Source organism: Diceros bicornis, chromosome 38 (assembly GCF_020826845.1).
Source record: "Diceros bicornis minor isolate mBicDic1 chromosome 38, mDicBic1.mat.cur, whole genome shotgun sequence".
Lineage (NCBI taxonomy): Eukaryota > Metazoa > Chordata > Mammalia > Perissodactyla > Rhinocerotidae > Diceros > Diceros bicornis.
The window spans coordinates 2925812-2944121 of NC_080777.1; the positions used below are offsets into that span (position 1 = coordinate 2925812).

Below are 18310 nucleotides of genomic sequence, written 5' to 3' on the forward strand. Positions count from 1 at the left end.
GCTGAACTAAACCATTCTGACCTCTTGCTCAATAAGCCCAGCAAACCCTCCTAGGTGTTCAGACTATCCGATAGGAGATGGGTCATCAGGGAATGACACAGCCTTTCTGGGTCAGGGCTCCTGACATTATGTCATGGTCAGTATTCAGTACTGCTCGAAGGGCACTGGAGACATGGGTGAATGAGGTTCAGGGTTTGTTTTGCATAACAGTGCTTAGCACATTGCTTGACACATACCAAGTGCTCGGTAAATATTTGTTGAGTGGTTGCTGAATGGATTGTGTCAAAGATAAACAAAGTTGGACCTAGTTAAAGTGGTCAGGACAGATTTTAATCAATAAGGTACTATTGCAATAGGGAAGGGGGAATGGTGAACTGAAGTCAACTTAGATTGTGCAGAGATGACTGGGCATTTTACAGGAAGAACGAGGGAGTAGGGAGAGGGAACGGCAGGGGCTTGAGCAGGGTGCCGGAAGTAGAATTTTATAAAAAGTGGGAAGTGGGGGTTGGTCCATGTGGAGCCCATCTGGGTTTGCTAAGTGGCACTTATCAAAGTTAGACTCCTACTCTCCCACAGAGACTGGGAGACAGGGGCCTCATCTTCAGGGGTTGGCTGGAACAAGCAGTAAATTCTTTTGGCAATCTTGAGCTCTCTCAGGCAGGCACTTTAAGGGGTCATCCTAAGGATATGGCCTTGAGCTGTTAGAAACTATGTGAGTGTTTGTTCAAGTCTTTTAAACTTGGGAGAGGAGGGAGGGAAGGCAGGACAGGGGGATGAAATCATTTATGCCAAGAATCTGCAGTTTTTACAGGCCAAGGTTGAGGCCTGGTGGAGAAGAGGGCTCAGAGGAACCTGGCTAGAGTTTGGTCAAGGAAAGAATATTTGTCAATTGCGTGACTTTAAAATGAATTAAGGTGGTTGTTGTTGATGTGGAAAGAAGTGAACACTTAGAATCTCGGTCCATGTCACTCTTTAACAACTGGCCTATTGCCAACAAATGGAATTTCTCACCTTGCTGCCTCTCACCTGGTGATTCTTGAACTCACACAGCAACCCTTTGGGAGGAGACCCCGGTTTGAACTGATGTCTTCTGATAGAGTCATACTGCTCTTGCCAGAGAAATGCCTCTTTGCTGCTGTCATCCCCCTAACAGCATCAGGCTCCTTTACAGTTTAAAACCAGTTGGTTTTCTGTAGAGCATGGAGCCTAATTTCACTTAGCCTCTTCATAAGGAGACATCTTCATTTGCAGACATGAAGGATAGAGGGTCTTTACTTGCTTTGGAAATTAAATGAATTCCAGCAGGCTGTGAACTGGATCTGGTGAATAGCGCTCCCTGCTCCTGCCTGTTCTTGGCTCCAGCAACAGCCCTGTGGAGAATGGGAAACAATAGGCTGATGATGATGTTTGGAGAGTTCCTACCTCAGCAAGAGTGAATGTTCTCCTCTTCCTCTGGTGTGTTGGTGCCAAGTGACTGCTGTTGGGGAATCCCATGCATTTAGTCCCCACTGGTCCAATACCAGGCATGGACTGTGGTCTCTAAAGGGAGGGAGCAGGCATGCAGAATAGAGAGCGCTTGGTGCCTGATTTGCTCCATTTCCCCTCCCCTTCATCCAATGCTCAACCCCTAGAGCAATATTCCCAGCAAGACTTAGAATTTAAAGGGCCCAGGGGAACATGTTTGAATACCACAAGTCTTGGGCGTTTTAAAGATTATTTTTAAAGACCCTGATTCTCTTTCTTCCTCCCCTCTCACCATGCCAGTGGGACATTTGTGCGGAGATCAGAAACAGAGAAAGGGAAGCAGATCCGTGCTGCCAACTTTTTTTCTTTGGGTGCAGTTTAAGGATCCCCATATCCTGTTCTCTTCAGGTCACCAAGTTTTAACATTCCTAAAAAAAGAAGGCACTGGTTGAAAGCCTATTTGATTTAAATTTTACTGATTGTATCTTTCAAATGGAATAGGAAATTCAAGACTCTACTCAACATTTCAAATTTGGGGTAGCCAATCTTTGGACCTCTGACCATGCTTTTATTTTTACCAAGACCTTATAATTATTGGGATATTGTCATTGATTGGTTTATTGCATGCAAAAATGCTAAGAAAAAAAATTCACATGCTAATTACTCAGATGTGCTAATTCGAATTTTCTTTAAGATGTTCTGATATAACGAAAATTGGCTCAAGTTCACAGCTTATTTTCCATGAATATATATTTTTTTAAAGAAAATATTTTTATTTTGGAGTAGAATAGTCAAACATGGCATTTACTTCTAAACCAACAGATCCTGAAAAGTCCTTAGTGGAAACCATAAATTGCACACAGATAAACAGGAACTATAATCAAAAAGCAGCCCATCTACTTATTATAATGCAGCTGTAAGCAAAATGCAGCAAGGAATAGTGCAGCCAGTGGCAGGCAAGGCTCCAGCTCAGCAGCAAAGGGACACGAATAAACATGGCACATAACATCTGTGTCCCCTGGATGAGATGCAGTTTCATAAGAGTGAATAATGCTCCTTATTAACAGGATGATGAATGCCTGCTTTTTTTTTTTTTTCATTTCCTTGGAAATGGACACATTAATTACAATGCATTTTTAATCTGTGGTGCCAAAGGGTTGCTGTTTTAATTCCAACCCTGAAAAACTCATCTTATCTTTCTTACCTCCCACTGGGTGTTGTCAATCTCTTTGTGTTTGTTTCTTTCTGTGCTAAAAGAAACTGGATAGTGATCTTCCTCTGTATCACCGCCATGTTAAGGGCTAGTGAGATCTATAGTTCCATGGTAACCATATTTTCAAATTTAATCAAAATACATGGTCCGGGCAAGGGTTTTGTTTCTTTCTGTCCGGATGACGAGTTTAGACCCTGAAATATTGAAGTTTCTAGGACAACTTCATTGCTAATTTATGGGATATGATGATGGGGATTTATGAAATCAAGACTGTTCAGGAAAAGCCTTGATGAAGGCTTATTAGTAGAGTTACCTAATTCATTGGGTAAAAAAATCCCATTCTCCATGAGTTCACTGTAGGAACCAAATAAAATAATTAATGAGCTACAATAACTGAATCTTAAAGAGACGTGCTTAGGTGAAATCTATTAGTTGTCAGTCTACAACGAGCCATGCTTGCCAATTGATGATACATAATTTGAAAAATTATGATTTTTAGAATTGAACCGTATTTGCTTGATTTAGTGAGTAGCAGGTGGGAAAGCTCAATGATGCAGGAGGTCACTTTGGAAAGTACAAGCCAGGATCCTGTCTCTACACGGTTAATGGTAGGCAGACTCTTAGAAAAACTGTAGACATAAGCCGGAAGAGTAGCTTAGACTTCCTCTTTCCTATTTATTAGCTGTGTGCCCTTGAGCAAGATGCTGAATTCTCTCTGTGCCTCAATTTCTTTATCAAAAAAATCAGAGTAATAACAGAACCTACCTCATAGGTTGTGCAAATTAGTTAATATATAGAAAGAGTGTAGAACAATGTTTGACCATTTTAGCGCCTATATAAGTGTTTATTATTATCATGAATATCGTCATTCACATTCACGTATTTGCATACACACTACAACTCCAGTTTAAGTAAGTTTAATTGTACTAACGAATAATGAGTTCGTATTATGGGCCTTACACTGTGCTGGAAGCTGGGCTGGTTATCTTATAAAATTAAAAGGGATTATAATTTCTACAAATGTGAGATTCTGGGTAGATAAGAAGGATTAGGCAAGTTACCTTTACATACGGAATTCTTACTTTTATTTGATTTATTAATTACATATCCTTACCCCCACACACACCCCCCCACACACAGTCTTGCTCTCACCCATCTACTCAAGCAGCTCTTGGTTAACACATCTTCTCAGAAGTGTCTGCTCGGTTCCTGGTGAAGCAAGAGACTGCTTCAACCTGGGTAAAGATCTAGAAGGACTGACCACCCCCTTACCACCCAAAAAGCTTCATTTACAAGAATTATACAAGCTTAAGAATACCTTTTTTACTTCTCCATTCATCCTGAAATTCTTGATCAATCACTGTCTGGCAAACTTCCTGTATTAGTCAGGATTCTCCAGAGAAACAGAACCAATAGGATAGTTATAGATATAGATATAGATATAGATATAGATATAGATATAGATATAGATATAGATCTGATATATCTATATCTATCTCCTCTTTTTTATATATATATATATATATATGTGTGTGTGAGGAGATTTATTATAGGAGTTGGTTCATGCAGTTATGGAGGCTGAGAAGTCTCATGATCTGCCGTCTGCAAGCTGGAGACCCAGGAAAGCCGAGGCTGTAATCCAGCCCAAGTCCAAAGGCCTGAGAACCAAGGAAGATGATGGTGTATGTCCAGGTTTCAATTCAAAGGCTGAAAACCAGGAGTGCTGGTGTCCGAGGGCAGGAGAAGATGCATGTCCCACGTTGAGCAGAGAGAAAATTCACCCTTGCTCTGCCTTTTTGTTCTATTCGGACTCTCAAAGGATTGGATGATGCCCACCCACTTTGGTGAGGGTGATCTTCTTTACTCAATTTACTGATTCAAATGCTAATCTCTTCTGGAGACATTCTCGCAGACACACTCAGAAACCATGATTTACCAGCTTTCTGGGCACCTTCACCGGGTCAAGTTGATGCATAAGATTAATCATCACATTTGTTATCTGGTAACATTGTAACATATTTGATCTTAGAACAGTGTCATTTGATAAAAAATAACCTACAACCCCAGTCTATATTTGCTGAGATTAAAAAATATGTACACATATCTGTTTTCCAATGAATTCGATGTCCATGAGCTGAAGATCCCTCTGGACAACTGATGTCTTGAATCTTGAATACATAAGAAGTAGTGTGGTCTTCTCAAACCTACAGCCACTGCTGATTTTTGTTGGTTGAATGGCTGACTGGTTTTTCCTTCCTTGGTGTTTGTTTTTTTAATTCAAGATCCCTATGACCAGGCGACATTCAGTGATCTCACTTTGATGTTAGTGGAATAGACCTTGCCACCAGGCAGCTGCATCCATGAATGACTCAGGTCTCCAGGCCCTGTCTTGCAGCCCACTCATTCCTTCCTGGCAATATTCCTCCTAAGTGACCCTATCAATGTAAGTTAACCAACAAGCAAGCGCTTTTGTTTTATCTAACTTGTAAATCTTTTCTTTGTCAAATTTGGTTCACAGCTGTCCTTAAAATTGTCGTAAACGGTATTATTAACATTTTCTATTATAATCACTTTATGTTTTGACCTATCATGCCTCTTGCCCCTCCTCAGGCAGCCTGCAATCTGGTGGATCAGCTATAACTCCACACTCTCTAGCACCTCTCACTCCCAGTCTCCATCATCTTACTAATTCTCCATCTTCAATGGCTCTCTAAGCCCATTCTTCCTTTCTTTTCCATCTCTGCTGTCCCAAGGTGGGTCTCTGTTCCCTCTCCAAGTCTACTGAAGGAGACTCTTCATTTACTATCATGCAAACAATCAGCATCTAGTTTGTAACACAGGGGTACTTCTGGAATCCATAAGAATCCAATTTTTGACAATATCATTCCCCTGTAAAAGTCTGAAATATTTAATTATAATTTTTGTTACTGATTTTTTTTTTTTTTTGAATCTGGGAAAAATAAAATCCCAGCAGTTCCTGCTTTCCATTTTGCCTGAAAGTAGATGAGCATAGTTGGTAAAGACTGGATTCTTTGAATAATTGAAGTTCTTCAAGCCTATTGCAATCTGTAGGTTGGAGGGAGGCGGCCGAAGAAAGCAGAATATTCCGATACAATTTAGAAAATACACGTTTCATGCTTTGTTTTGATGTGGATCTGAGAGCTTGCACACATTTCTACTATATTATGGCAAATTTCCTATGGTCTGTTTTGTATTTTTTTTTTACAGGGATAGGGAAAAATAAAACATATAAATTAATGAAAACATAATTAGGATACATGCTAATGCTCTGTTTATTTGGCTCTGTTTAGATTCAGTTATTTTGTGTATTTGAGTTCTTAGAGCTTGGTTTTATAGGAAAGGCCAGCTAGCAGCATTATTTGGGAGGCATATACTATAGTGGAGAGACCTTAGGGCTTGGCACCAGACACATCTGACATGACCAATAGTTTGGTGTTGTGGTCACACAGGGCAGATCTCATAACCCCTGTAATCCTACATTTCTCCATCTATAAAATGGGTATAATAATGCCTGTCTCATTTGATTGCTTTGTAAATTTGATTAGATCATGTTTGTAAAACAACAAATAACGGAGCTCATAAAAGATTGTTTGTTTTCATTTTTATTTTTGTTTTTCTAGTGCAGGACATTTACTTTCAACTTTATTGGACGTTTACTTTCTTTGTAATCTTAGAGCAGGAGTAACTTCCAGCTGTCCATCAAGTTCTCAATTTCTGTTAAAGGAGGTTAAATAATTCTACTTCAGAATATCAATTCAAGTTGTTCTTCAGGGTTTAGGTGAAGGAAGGAGAAAGAAAAATGTGCATGTTTTTTGGGGAGATTCTCACCCTGCTCGCCCAATATGGCAATTTTCAACTGTCCCTACCAGTCGAAATCAGGTGGGGAGCTTTTGAAATAGACTGATGCTCAAGCCCACCTCAGACCAGTTAAACTAGAATATTTGGAAAGGGGCTCAGGCTTTGATACATTTTAAAAGACGACTTGGGGATTCCACTGGGCAGCCAGGATCGAGAATCACTGCTTTAAACCGTCCCAGTCTAATAAATGTTGATTGATTTCTATAGATTGCAAGACATGGCCAGGCTGGTCCCTTCCCCACCCCGTTTGTCAGCCTAACTTTACCTGTTTCAATTTAATCCTGCTCATTCCAATTGTTCTCTCAGTAATGACATAAAAGGGTGGCAACTTCTATTTGAATTTTCCTGGCCTCTCGGGCCTGTGTGGTATTTATTCTTGTAGGTTTGTTGTCTAGCATGTGGCCGGGAAGAGAACGGAGCTCAACAGTTGCTCGTGGATTTGAAACAGTAGATTACTCTTCAGCCTTCTCATCTCCAGGCTCAATATTATTTCAGTAAAACTCCTGGTGCACGGTCAGCCTGAAAATAGCATGAGCTTGTGGAAAGAGTGTCCCCTTCTTCCAAAACAGCATCTTTTCTCTGTTCCTCAAAATTAACACTCAGCAAATGTTTATAAATTAGCATTCTCCCATTTGAAATGTGGCAGCAAAATGATTTTGAACGTGCCTTTATGGAACAAATATTTGTCAAGGTACTTGCTGTTTGCTGGGGATATAAAATCAAATAAGCATTGGTCCGTACCCTCATGGAGCTCAGAGTCTAGTGGGGGAGACAGACAGACCAATGATAAGAATACCGAGTGCAGCCATGAGACTATCAGCGAACAGGCTTGTGAAGGTTGGTCTCTGCTCTTGGCTGCTCAGCAGAGCTCTGTGACTTCTGTTACTCTGGCTCCTGCGGCTTCTGGTCCTCCCTCAGTCCTGTGCTTTCTTGGTAAATCCCTGCTGCTTCTCCATGCTTCCATTTCCCCATCTGTTGAGTAATCCTAATTAGGTTCTTGCTTGCTTTCCAATATATTTCCAAGGGAAATCATCATTCTGATATAAACTCATAAGCACTGTGATTAGCAAGAGTTTAACCTGATTCTTTTTAAATCCAATCATATAGACATGAATAAATCATGAACCCAAAGATATTCTTCCTAATTATCTGCATTAAATAATGACTTTTCTCTAAAGTTGTCTTCTCTTAGTTTTGTTTACCTGTATGCTTGACTGTTTTCTCTTTAGACCTTCATTGATGGTTTCCTATTTCCCTATGGCCAATTTATGATTTTGGTTCTTTCTTTTAAATAGAATAGGTTGGATTTTTTTCTCATTATAACAGTAATAGCTTCTTACTATAGAAAATTTGGAAACTAGAGAGAAATGGAAGAGAAACAAAATATCCATGTGACCACCAACAAAAAAATTTTTAATAGTTTGATATTTTATGCATAATTACATACATGTGCTCATATTATACAAAGAAATTTATATCTTAATTTTGAACTTAGCATTACACCATAAGGACTTTTCCATGTTATTGGAAACAGTGATAAACATTATTTTAAATTGGTTGCCTAATATACAATGTAGCGGATTCACCAGATTAAGTTTATATAACTATTTCTCTATTATTGCACATTAAGCTATTTCTTTATATTCCTTTTTCTGGATAAATTCTGCTGCAGTGAATACCTTTGGGCAAAATCTTATTTTCTTTTTGCTCATTTGCTCAGGATTAATTCTCAGAAGTGGAATTGGAGGGCTAAAGGAGTCTGAGCTGCTTTCTTAAGATCATGGGATTTTCAGGGAGCATGTAGAGCACACTCATGGTTAATTCCTGCAGGGGCTGGGCTCCTTGGGGTGAGAGCTTGAAGGAATTCTGCCTCCATTCCTGGGTAGGGCCCTCTGCCCACTCGGGACAAGGGATTGGGGAAGAGCTGGGGAGTTTGGCATGTCCTGGTGTTCCTCCCTTGCCCCAGTCACATCCCTCTCCTCTGCAGCAGAGGAGTGCTAACGGGCTGTGCCCTCCACACTCTTCCAGACACTGCTGAATGCGCTGCCAAGATTACATTGTCTGCCTGCCCTTTGCAGCTGGAGTGGACGGTGAAGCAACCCTGAAGCTGCTTTCTAGTACTCTAGGTCTCCAGCTGCCGAGGTCCCTGTTACAAACATGCTGGTCCTGATGTTAATTCCTTGCTATTTCCTGGCCCATTATTGGCATGAAGAGCTTATTCATCTCTCTTCATCTGCCTCTGACAGGGATGGCTGTGTTCGTACTCACGGGGTGCATAATTGTGATAACCATCATTAGGCAAGGCCTTGACGATTAACTGTTCATAATAATTAAATCCCTTAATGGGATGGAACCTGGACTAATGAATGGACTGGCAGTCTACATAGCAGTACTCCCTGCTGGCATCAAGCGGAGAATTGTTGTTGCTCATTGCCAAAAAAGCGGGTATCCTCAACGAGACTGCTGGGCCTGTGGCCCTGTCTGAGTTCCTGAGGCTATGATTGATTCATGACCTCAGGACATTTGTGAACTGATGCATGGCCACCATCTTCTGGCTTCGGATGAAGAATTCCATGCTCCATAGGCATGTTCTGAGAGCTGCTGGGGACTCTGGCCACCATCCCCAACTGTCTCCCTCAGCCCAAGCCTAACCATCAAATTCATCACTATGCTACCTCATAAATACCTGAGATCCTTCTGTTTCTGGATTGCCATTGACACTACTCTATCTCAGGTCATGTTGTCTCTCACCAAACCACACATCAACCTTCTAATTTTTCTTTCAGCCTCCCGTCTTGCCCTGTATCAGTTCTTCTCTGAATTGCAGTCAGAGTTTTCTTTCAGAACAAAAATTGGACTATGCCCTTCCCTATGTAAAATCCTTTGGAGGTCCATATTGCTTTCCAGATGAGGTCCTGTCTCTTCATCCTGGCTTACAAGACCCTTCATGTTGTGCCCCTACTTGTCTTTCCACCACGGGTGTCCACCTGGAACATTCTTCTCTCCTCCCTTCCTTTGGAGACTTCCCTTGAGCGCCTCGGGCTGCGTTCTTAGTGCCCTGCTGTGCCCGCCCTAGGCCTGCACTTCCTCCACCCTGACATCTGACACACTGGGCTGTGTTTGCTTATTTATCATTTATCTCCAACATTTAGTAGGGTCCTTGGCACATAGCAGGCATCCAGTCAATGTGTTGAATGAATCTGCTTAAAAGACACTTCTCCCTGTCCTGGAGGTGTTTGGGACTAAAAGTTGACACTGACGCAAAAGTAATATATGTATGTTTATATCCCTGGCAAACTTTGTATATTTCAACATACATAGTAAGTAAATAAGAAAATTTCTGTAAGTTTTCTAAACCGAAAAAGAAAATTTTTTGTCAATCTAGTACTGAAAATTTCAGTAAATATGGTAAGTAAATAAGAGATCAGTCTTATAGATAATTGAACTAGTTGGTTAAATAAATAAACTAGCAAGTTTATTTATTTAAGGGATTCATGCATATATGGTTTTGTTTCTTAAGTTATAAATTTTTTAAAAAGTCAGGCTTTTTAAACCCTTGCTTTAAAGGGGTACTATGGCTTAAAATAAATCCTAGATCTTGTTTTCTCATGACTTTATCAGCAAATGTTTAATATGTTTAATCAGTTCTGTGTCCTTTTTAACTTTCCTTTATATGCACATATATATGTATACATATATTTTATACATAGATACGTATGTATCTGTATATATATGCATTATGTATATATTTATGCATAAATGGGATAATAACATACCTAAGATATATAATCATAACTATACACACACATGCACGCATGCACACACACATACACACACACTTTTTGGGACTTATGGTTCTTTGGGCTGAATTTCTAGATGTAGGAGTCCTGAGTGGAAGGAAGCAAAATGTCAGACTTTCCCCAAATCGTTGACATGAGTAAATGTTGCCACTTGTCAATGTTGTCCGGTCTCTGAGTACAGAGAGAGAACTCTTCTTTGCTTTCTACTTCCCTTGAGTACACGGAGCATCTCTTTATGTCTGTCACCGTGTAGGCTCATCTCTCTTAGGCGTGCCCAGTCTCATATTTTGCCCACATTTGGTGGGGCTATTGGCCTTTTCTTATTAATTTTAATATATTTTTGTAGAGTACAGCTATTAACTCATCATTTCTTATTTGCATAACAAGTATTATTCCAAATTTTTACTGTTTTTTATGAGCTTTGTGGTATCGTTTGCTGTATAAATTTTTTAACTTCTATCATTCTCTATCTCTTTTATTACTTCTACGTATCCAGCTTGTGTATTAGTTTCCTGCGGCCACTGCAACAAATCACCACAGACTGTGGCTTAAAGCAACAGAAATTTATTTTCTAGCATTTTTCTAGGGCAGAAGTCTGAAATCAGTTTCCTTGGGCTGAAACCAAGGAAACCAAGGTGTCAGCAGAGCCGTGGTCCCTCCAGAGACTCCAGCAGATACCATGTACTAAGGGAGAACACACTCTTTACCCCTTCCAGCTTCGGGTGGCTGCGGGCCTCCCTTGGCTTGCTGCCATGTCACTCCAGTCTTCAAGGCCAGCATCTTTGCCTCTCTCTGCTCCATCTTGGCATTGCCTCCTCCCCTGAACGTATCAAATCCCCCTCCACCTCTCTCATCTACGTACACTGCGGTTGCATTTAGGGCCCACTCAAATAATCCAGGATAATCTCCTCCTCTCAAGATCTTTAGTTTAATCACATCTGCAAACATCCTAGTTCCAAATAAGGTCACATCTACAGGCTCCAGACTAGGACCTGACATCTGGGAGCCCCTTATTTAGCCTCCTACAGCTTGGTTAAGGTTGTCCCTACTTCAAGACTGTATGTGTGGTTGCCTAGATTTTCTTGAAAGTATTGATATGTCATTATTCTGCCCAAGAACATATTTTTCTATTTGGTATAACACAGGGGTCCTTCCACTGTGCCAGATTAAACTGCTTTATCTTTTTCAGACTGAATTAAAATAGCACCTTTGTTACTGATAAGAATTCTGTGTGTATCATTTCTGGATTCTCTCTTAAGTTTCCTTATCTATTTATCCATTCCTCTGCCTCTACCACGTTAATATGATCCCTATGACTTTATGATATGTTCTTTTTTATAATACTGAAGACATTCACGGTTATAAACTTTCCTCTGACACCAGCTATTGCTTCATTTCATGGTTTTGCTATGAAGTACCTACTTATTCACAGCTTCCTGGAGAACACAAAAATTCACTTTTCTTTTCTCCTTTGATGTAAGGATAATCTAAAGTGAGTCGTTAAATCTTTAAGTAGGCAAGACTTGTTTTATGAGTTGCATCTTAGTGGTCTGTTTCTCATTTTGTTAGATTATGAGCAGAGAATGAAACCTGTAGAATAGCTCATTTTAACTTTTGTTTAGGTTTTCTTAATGTTAGTTACAGAACAGATTTTTGTAAATGTTACACAGACAAACAGAAATTGTTTCGAGGGGTTTGATATATAGAATGAGAAATATATATAAATGTACACATATAATCAAGTTTATTGATAGTATTATTTAATTTTCATATACCCTCATTTATTTTCTATTAGATCTGCCCGGTTTGGAGAGACATATTTTGAAGTATTATTTGAAGTAGTGTTTTCATTGCATTTCTCTTAACTTTTGCTTCATATATTTAGCTGCTGTGCTGTTTGGTGCATACCAGTTTTTAACTGTCCTAGCTCCATAAACTATGCCCTATGTAATAATGGCCTATTTTTTCCCAGCTAGTACTTTTAAGCCCTCCCTAACTCTTATTCTAATTTTTACTGAGATTCTTTATCCTGTTGGCTGTGGATCAGTGTTTCTGAACCTTCTTTTCCTTATCACTTTACTAAGGAGCCTTTTTAGACATTTTTTTTTCCTAATCCAGCCCCCCTCCGTGAAATTTTAATACCACAGATATATTGCATATTTACTGTAGGTATAGCTGTGTTTATTCATAAAAAGAGTAACTTCACCTACACATGCACACGAACCAATTCTCAGCCCTTTTGGGGCAATAGCGCCCCCATTGAGAATGCACATCAGAGATTCTCAGTAGACCTTCCCCTGTAAGATGTCTCTTCTATTTCAAGAATCCTTGTTTAGCAAGTACATCAAACACATTTCCACATCGTGTGCTCATCACTTGTTTCTTCTCCCCTTCGTCTTCCTCGTTGGTGTTGTTTACTGTTTGCTTAGAGCCCTTCTTGGATGTGTTCCTCATATGGGTTATGTAGGTAATATATCTAAATTTGTATATATCTGCAAATCTTTCTTTTTTTCATCCTGGCTGGTAAAAATCCTTGACTGAGTCAAGCATTCCTGGGCTTCAGTCTTTTTCCTGCAGAGTCTGTAGCCCCCATATACTAGCTTCGTGTTGCAGATAGTTAGCTCCATGCCAGTCTGATCCATTTTCCTCGATGGGTAACTTTTTTTGTTGTGTTTTTGGCCAGAAGTTTGTGAGAATTTCTCTTTCTCCTTGATGTTGAGTAGTTTTACAGAATGTGCCTGGATGTGTCTTTCCACATTTTACCTCCATCTTCTTTTCAACTTATAGATTTAGATATTTCCTCAAGTTGGACAATTTTTCTTCTTTTATTTGCAACCGTTTTCTTTTTCCCTCTTTTTCTCTTCCAATACACCTATTAGCCACATGTTATATTTCCTCAATTTATCCTTCCCCCTTACTCCCCTTATCAGCCTTATGTTTTCAGGTGTGCGCGCGTGTATGTGTGTGTGTGTGCTTGAGATATTTCTTCCAGTTGGTCTTCAGGCCACTAGTTTGGGCCTCAATGGTAGCCATAGTCTTCTTCAATTACTCTTCTTTTTTTTTTTTTTTTTTAATTTTTTGTTTATTGCAGTAACATTGGTTTATAACATTGTAAAAATTTCAGGTGTACATCATTATACTTCTATTTCTGCATAGATTACATCATGTTCTCCACCAAAATACTAATTACAGCCCATCACCACACACATGTACCGAATTATCCCTTTCACCCTCCTCCCTCCCCCCTTCCCCTCTGGTAACCACCAATCCAATCTCTGTCCCTATGTGTTTGTTTATTGTTGTTGTTATCTACTACTTAATGAAGGAAATCATACAGTATTTGACCTTCTCCCTCTGACTTATTTCACTTTGCACAATACCCTCAATGTCCATCCATGTTGTAATTTAGTTCTAAAATCGTAGTCCTAGCCACGCTTGACTGTCCTTGAGTGCTCACGTTGTTTCAGCTCCAGTTCCTTTCTTCTCGAGTAGCCTGTATCATTGGGTACCCATCGTATCCGAGAATTTTCTCTCTTGTTGGGTCCTCTTAAGTGTGTTGCTATTTGACTTTATCAGATTATTAGCAACTTCTTGCTTTCAAGTGAAGGAGGGGCAGCGCTAAGTGGTTAACTAGTCCCCCACTGGGGCAGCGGGAGAATGTCTCTTCCCTCAATACTTCACACTCCCAGCCCCAGGCCCAGGGAGGCCACCTCAGCTCCTGCCCAGCCTCTTGGAGACCAGGGAGCACAGGGACATTCATGGGGCTGAGCATGGGTCTACAGGCACCTGGACTCCCAGAACCTGACTCTGCTGGTAATAAAGTGCCTTCTAGCTCGATACCTGCTTACTTAGCTCAGGAGAGTTGAATACACCAGAGCTGGGAGTGGAAAGAGAGAGAGAGAGACACTCAAGGGTGACTTTCTTTCCAGAATACCCCTCCTTTCCCAACGTTAACATAACAAAATGGTCATGTAGAGAAGACTGCACTGTGTGACCATCAGCACATCCCTTAATTTTCTTGGGCCTCAATGTCTTTATTTATAAATGAGGAGATGCATAGACTATTGATCTAAAAGGTATCTTCCAGCTCTGACATTCTCAATCTGAATATCCTGAGGGTTCTAATCAGACCTCAGTATGATGAAGGGGTAGAATATGGTGGTTTTCCAGCTGTGTTCTGTGGAGCCCTGGAGATTCTGTACAGCAGGGCAGAGAGACATTGAAAGAGGTGTTTAGCTTAAGTTTTCATTTGAACAAAGAGTTTAACAGCTAAAACAAGCTTGAAAACTACCACCATATGCTACGTAATCCTCAGAATTAATCTTATGGAGAATGACTTTCTTCTGATTTCTTTTTGGTAATTTTGGTTTTTCCCTTCACTTTCTACGTCTGCATTTCATCCTGTCCACCACTTGTTTGGGGTCAACAGAAAGAGGCAGTATTTATAACCCTTACTCTCTTGGGATTGAAAGGGCCTTATGCGTTCAGCAGCCTCTTCAAAGTCACAGAAGGGCTGAGCTGGATCTCTGTCCTTGGGGTACAGCTCCATCCCCAGCACTGTTCTATCTATCATAAGTTTTTTGCAGACATGAGAAAAAATTGACTTAAAGTAGGTGAACATGCATGAGTCACTGACTCTCTTCAAGATGATTTAGTGAAGATTGAGGTGTTGGCTAATGTCTCTCACCAAAAAGTGCGAGTTTTAAATTTCTGATGTTTAAAAGCCAAGGGCCTTTTATTATTCCTTTATGAAAACAGGATGAGTGAAATTAACTCAGACAGCAGTAGGCCTTACTGCAGATCTCTGCTCGGAGCAGGTGTTGCATACCTTTGGAAGCTATTACATTCTGAACATCTTAGCAAAAATGTGTGGACAGGGAGGTAAGACACTGAAGGGAGATTTAACGGAAGTTCCACCTCAAGCCCAGGTTCATTACAGTGAGCACTATAATGAAAAGATTTAAGAATCCTTGGTGTAAGTAGTCAGCACATACTAAAAGTAAAAATAAGCTTTATTTAATGACAGTCTGCCAGTATCTGTAGATTTCAGAGTTTCTATTTTCATTCATGTTTGAGAATTCTGGTCTTCTTCGTTTTAAGTCTCACAGAAATAACACGGTGGGAATCAATTTAAGGCACAGAACCAAAAATACAGATAGGTTGGAAGATCTCTTATGTTCCATTTGTGCTAAATATGTTGACTAAAAGCAAAAAAAAAAAAAAAAAAATGCGTTTGTTTAAAAATACTGTCCCGCTAACCATGGGGTCTCATAAAACACACAAAGCACAAAGCACATAAGCTCTTTCTCTGTGTGAAAGGGAAAAATACAAACAATTTCTGTGACCATGGAATGACCGTGAGTCTGGGCTCTAGAAGTCTGGGCCATGCAGACACCACTGAGCCTTCAAGGGTGTGTGACAAGAGCATAGGGCACAACTCGGAGGAGAGCCAAAGCTGACGAAGGTTGTGTTGGGGATAACTCGGTCTACAGGAGAACCACAGAGCTGTTATGTCATGCATCTTCCCCCACATTGGTATCTGAACCTCTCATTGCCCAAGCCCTCACCTCTCCATAGCCAATTTGAAATTTATGTATTTATTTATTTTTTTAGTGATGCAAAGATTTTATTTTATTTTGTTTATTGCAGTAACATTGGTTTATAACATTGTATAAATTTCAAGTGTACATCATTATACTTCTATTTCTGCATGGATTACATCATGTTCACCACCCAAATACTAATTACAACCCATCACCACACACATGTGCCGAATTATCCCTTTCGCCCTCCTCCCTCCCCCCGTCCCCTCTGGTAGCCACCAATCCTGAAATCAGCAAACCCACAGCTGGTTTTTTTCCCTGTCCTTCTCTCTCTGTCTCTCCATGTCTCTCTCTCTTTCTCCCTCTGCCCTTCCACTTCTTTTTTAAAGAAGCAGTTCACAGCTGCCTGATACACCCATTCCACGTACCTCACGGGAATATCTGCTTTGTGGGGAGGCTGCCGCCAGGCTCTGGATGCAGAGCGATTTGGTCGCTTTTCTTGAGGTCCACTTTGGGCAACCTTTATGACCACACTTAGTTACACAAAAAGGAAGCCTCCATGTGTGACATGGGTGCAACTCCCACTCTATCCTCCAACACCCAGGGACTGTGGAAGCTTGGCTGTACCAGGTCACCTCTGGGATGGAGCACGGCGGGATTACATCAGCTGTCACTCTAGCACTGGCGTACCAGCTCTCTCCTCCTTCACACTCCAGAGTTTTAGGGTTTGGACCTTTGGCTTCTCTCTTTTCTAAGGCTGGATTGCAGGCATCGCTGCTTTACATCCACATCTCCTCCATTGTCTCTTCGCACTCTCCAAATCCTTTCTATATAATCATTATCAACAGTCCACTCTTATCAAAGTAAGATAAGACTTTGCCACTCAGGGGCCCTTAAGACCAAAGCCTTGTTGCCTGTCTGGACCCTGAAGGCATTTGAGTTTGTGGCTTAATAGCAAAAATCTGAAAAAACAGTAAAAGAAGACAGTTTCCTTTTATGTTTAGGAGAGGGAGTCCATGAAAACACAGGAGGGAAAATAAACAGGGTAACGTTGCAATCAACTTGCCTGAGGTAATGTACTGACTATGGACCCGTAACTATTCAGAGTCTCCCTGAGATGAAACCTTACTATAAAAATTGTGTGCTTGTGAAAATCCTGTAAGGAAAACCTTTATTTTTTATTTTGTTTTTGATTTGAGTTATTTTTAGGCTGTGCTAATAATTATAGATTGCTGGGCAGAGCATTAGTTGAATTCAGTAAAACAAGCTTTAGACAAGAAGGTGAATTTAAGCAAATCACTGATGAGTAGCCATGATTCTTCCCATAACAGCTTAACAAAGAATACTTAATACTAACTCCTTTAATCCTCGCAAAAACCTTTTAAAGTAAATACTAACATTATCCACATTTTACTGAGGACGAGACTGGAGATTAGTGAGGTTAAGAAACACACCTTACAAATTGGAAAACCAGCTGAAGTCCAGGTCTCTCTGGGCCCAAATTCAACTGTTCAATATTCTCTGCTGCCTCTTCATGTGTAGATAACTTCAGAGTTCATGAAAAAGTAAAAGAAGGGTAGATTTGCATCATAGTGTTGAAATTACTTTTACCATAGTTGTTGAATTGCACAGTACTCAAAAAAACATAACGTAATCTGCGTTTGTGTTCCTTCTCTGTGTGTATAAACTCTTTTGAAAAAATCTCCCATGAATACCAATTGCTGAAGTGCTTGCCTTTTAAAATTTGAATGAATAGTTTTAATTTTTAATAAGTTTATTTATACCTATTTAAAATGGCATACTTCTGAATTTTCTGACTTTCTTTGTCTCTGAATATTTTTTCTAGGGTCAGCGTCTTTTTGAAAAGTTGCTCCAATTGACATCACAGAATATTGAAATCAAGCTAGTGAGTGATGTAACAGCTGATTCAAAGGTATTAGAAGCCTTGAAATTAAAGGGTAAGGCCAAGGTTGATACGCTATTCTACCACTGGGTTTTCTGTCAAGATACCTTTGATTGCACTTAAAATAATATATAATTTCTTTATAATCAACACATTTCACTGAATACACTTCCTATTTCTCCTTTGGAAAATAGCCTGATTAAAGCCTTTAAATGAGAGAATTATAAATCAATACTACTGGGATTTTTTAAATGGTGTTGTTGAATGTTAGTTTATGCAAAATAGTCTACTGGCCTTTAAATGACAATTAACTAGAAAGAAGAATCTTTCCCTCCGGGAACACTTCAAAGGTCTAATTAGAGAATAGAGCCACTTCTCATCAGAACAAACATTGGATTTCTGTTTTTCTCTGGCCTATCAAATGGAAATCCTCCCTATGCTACATATTCTTTAAAATAACATAGTCAGATGTAGGAGTCTATGAAACACTGCCCGATTCATGACTTTT

The 18310-nt window shown here is 40.0% G+C and overlaps 1 protein-coding gene across 1 annotated transcript in view; it reads left to right on the forward strand.

Annotated features, from left to right (window-relative positions):
• The window catches only part of PLD5 (phospholipase D family member 5), a 368734-nt gene that overhangs the window by 210158 nt on the left and 140266 nt on the right, over positions 1-18310 (forward strand). The window contains exon 4 of the mRNA XM_058533886.1: positions 17746-17857. Within this exon, the coding sequence (XP_058389869.1) occupies positions 17746-17857 (112 nt within the window). The remainder of the gene's footprint in view (positions 1-17745; positions 17858-18310) is intronic.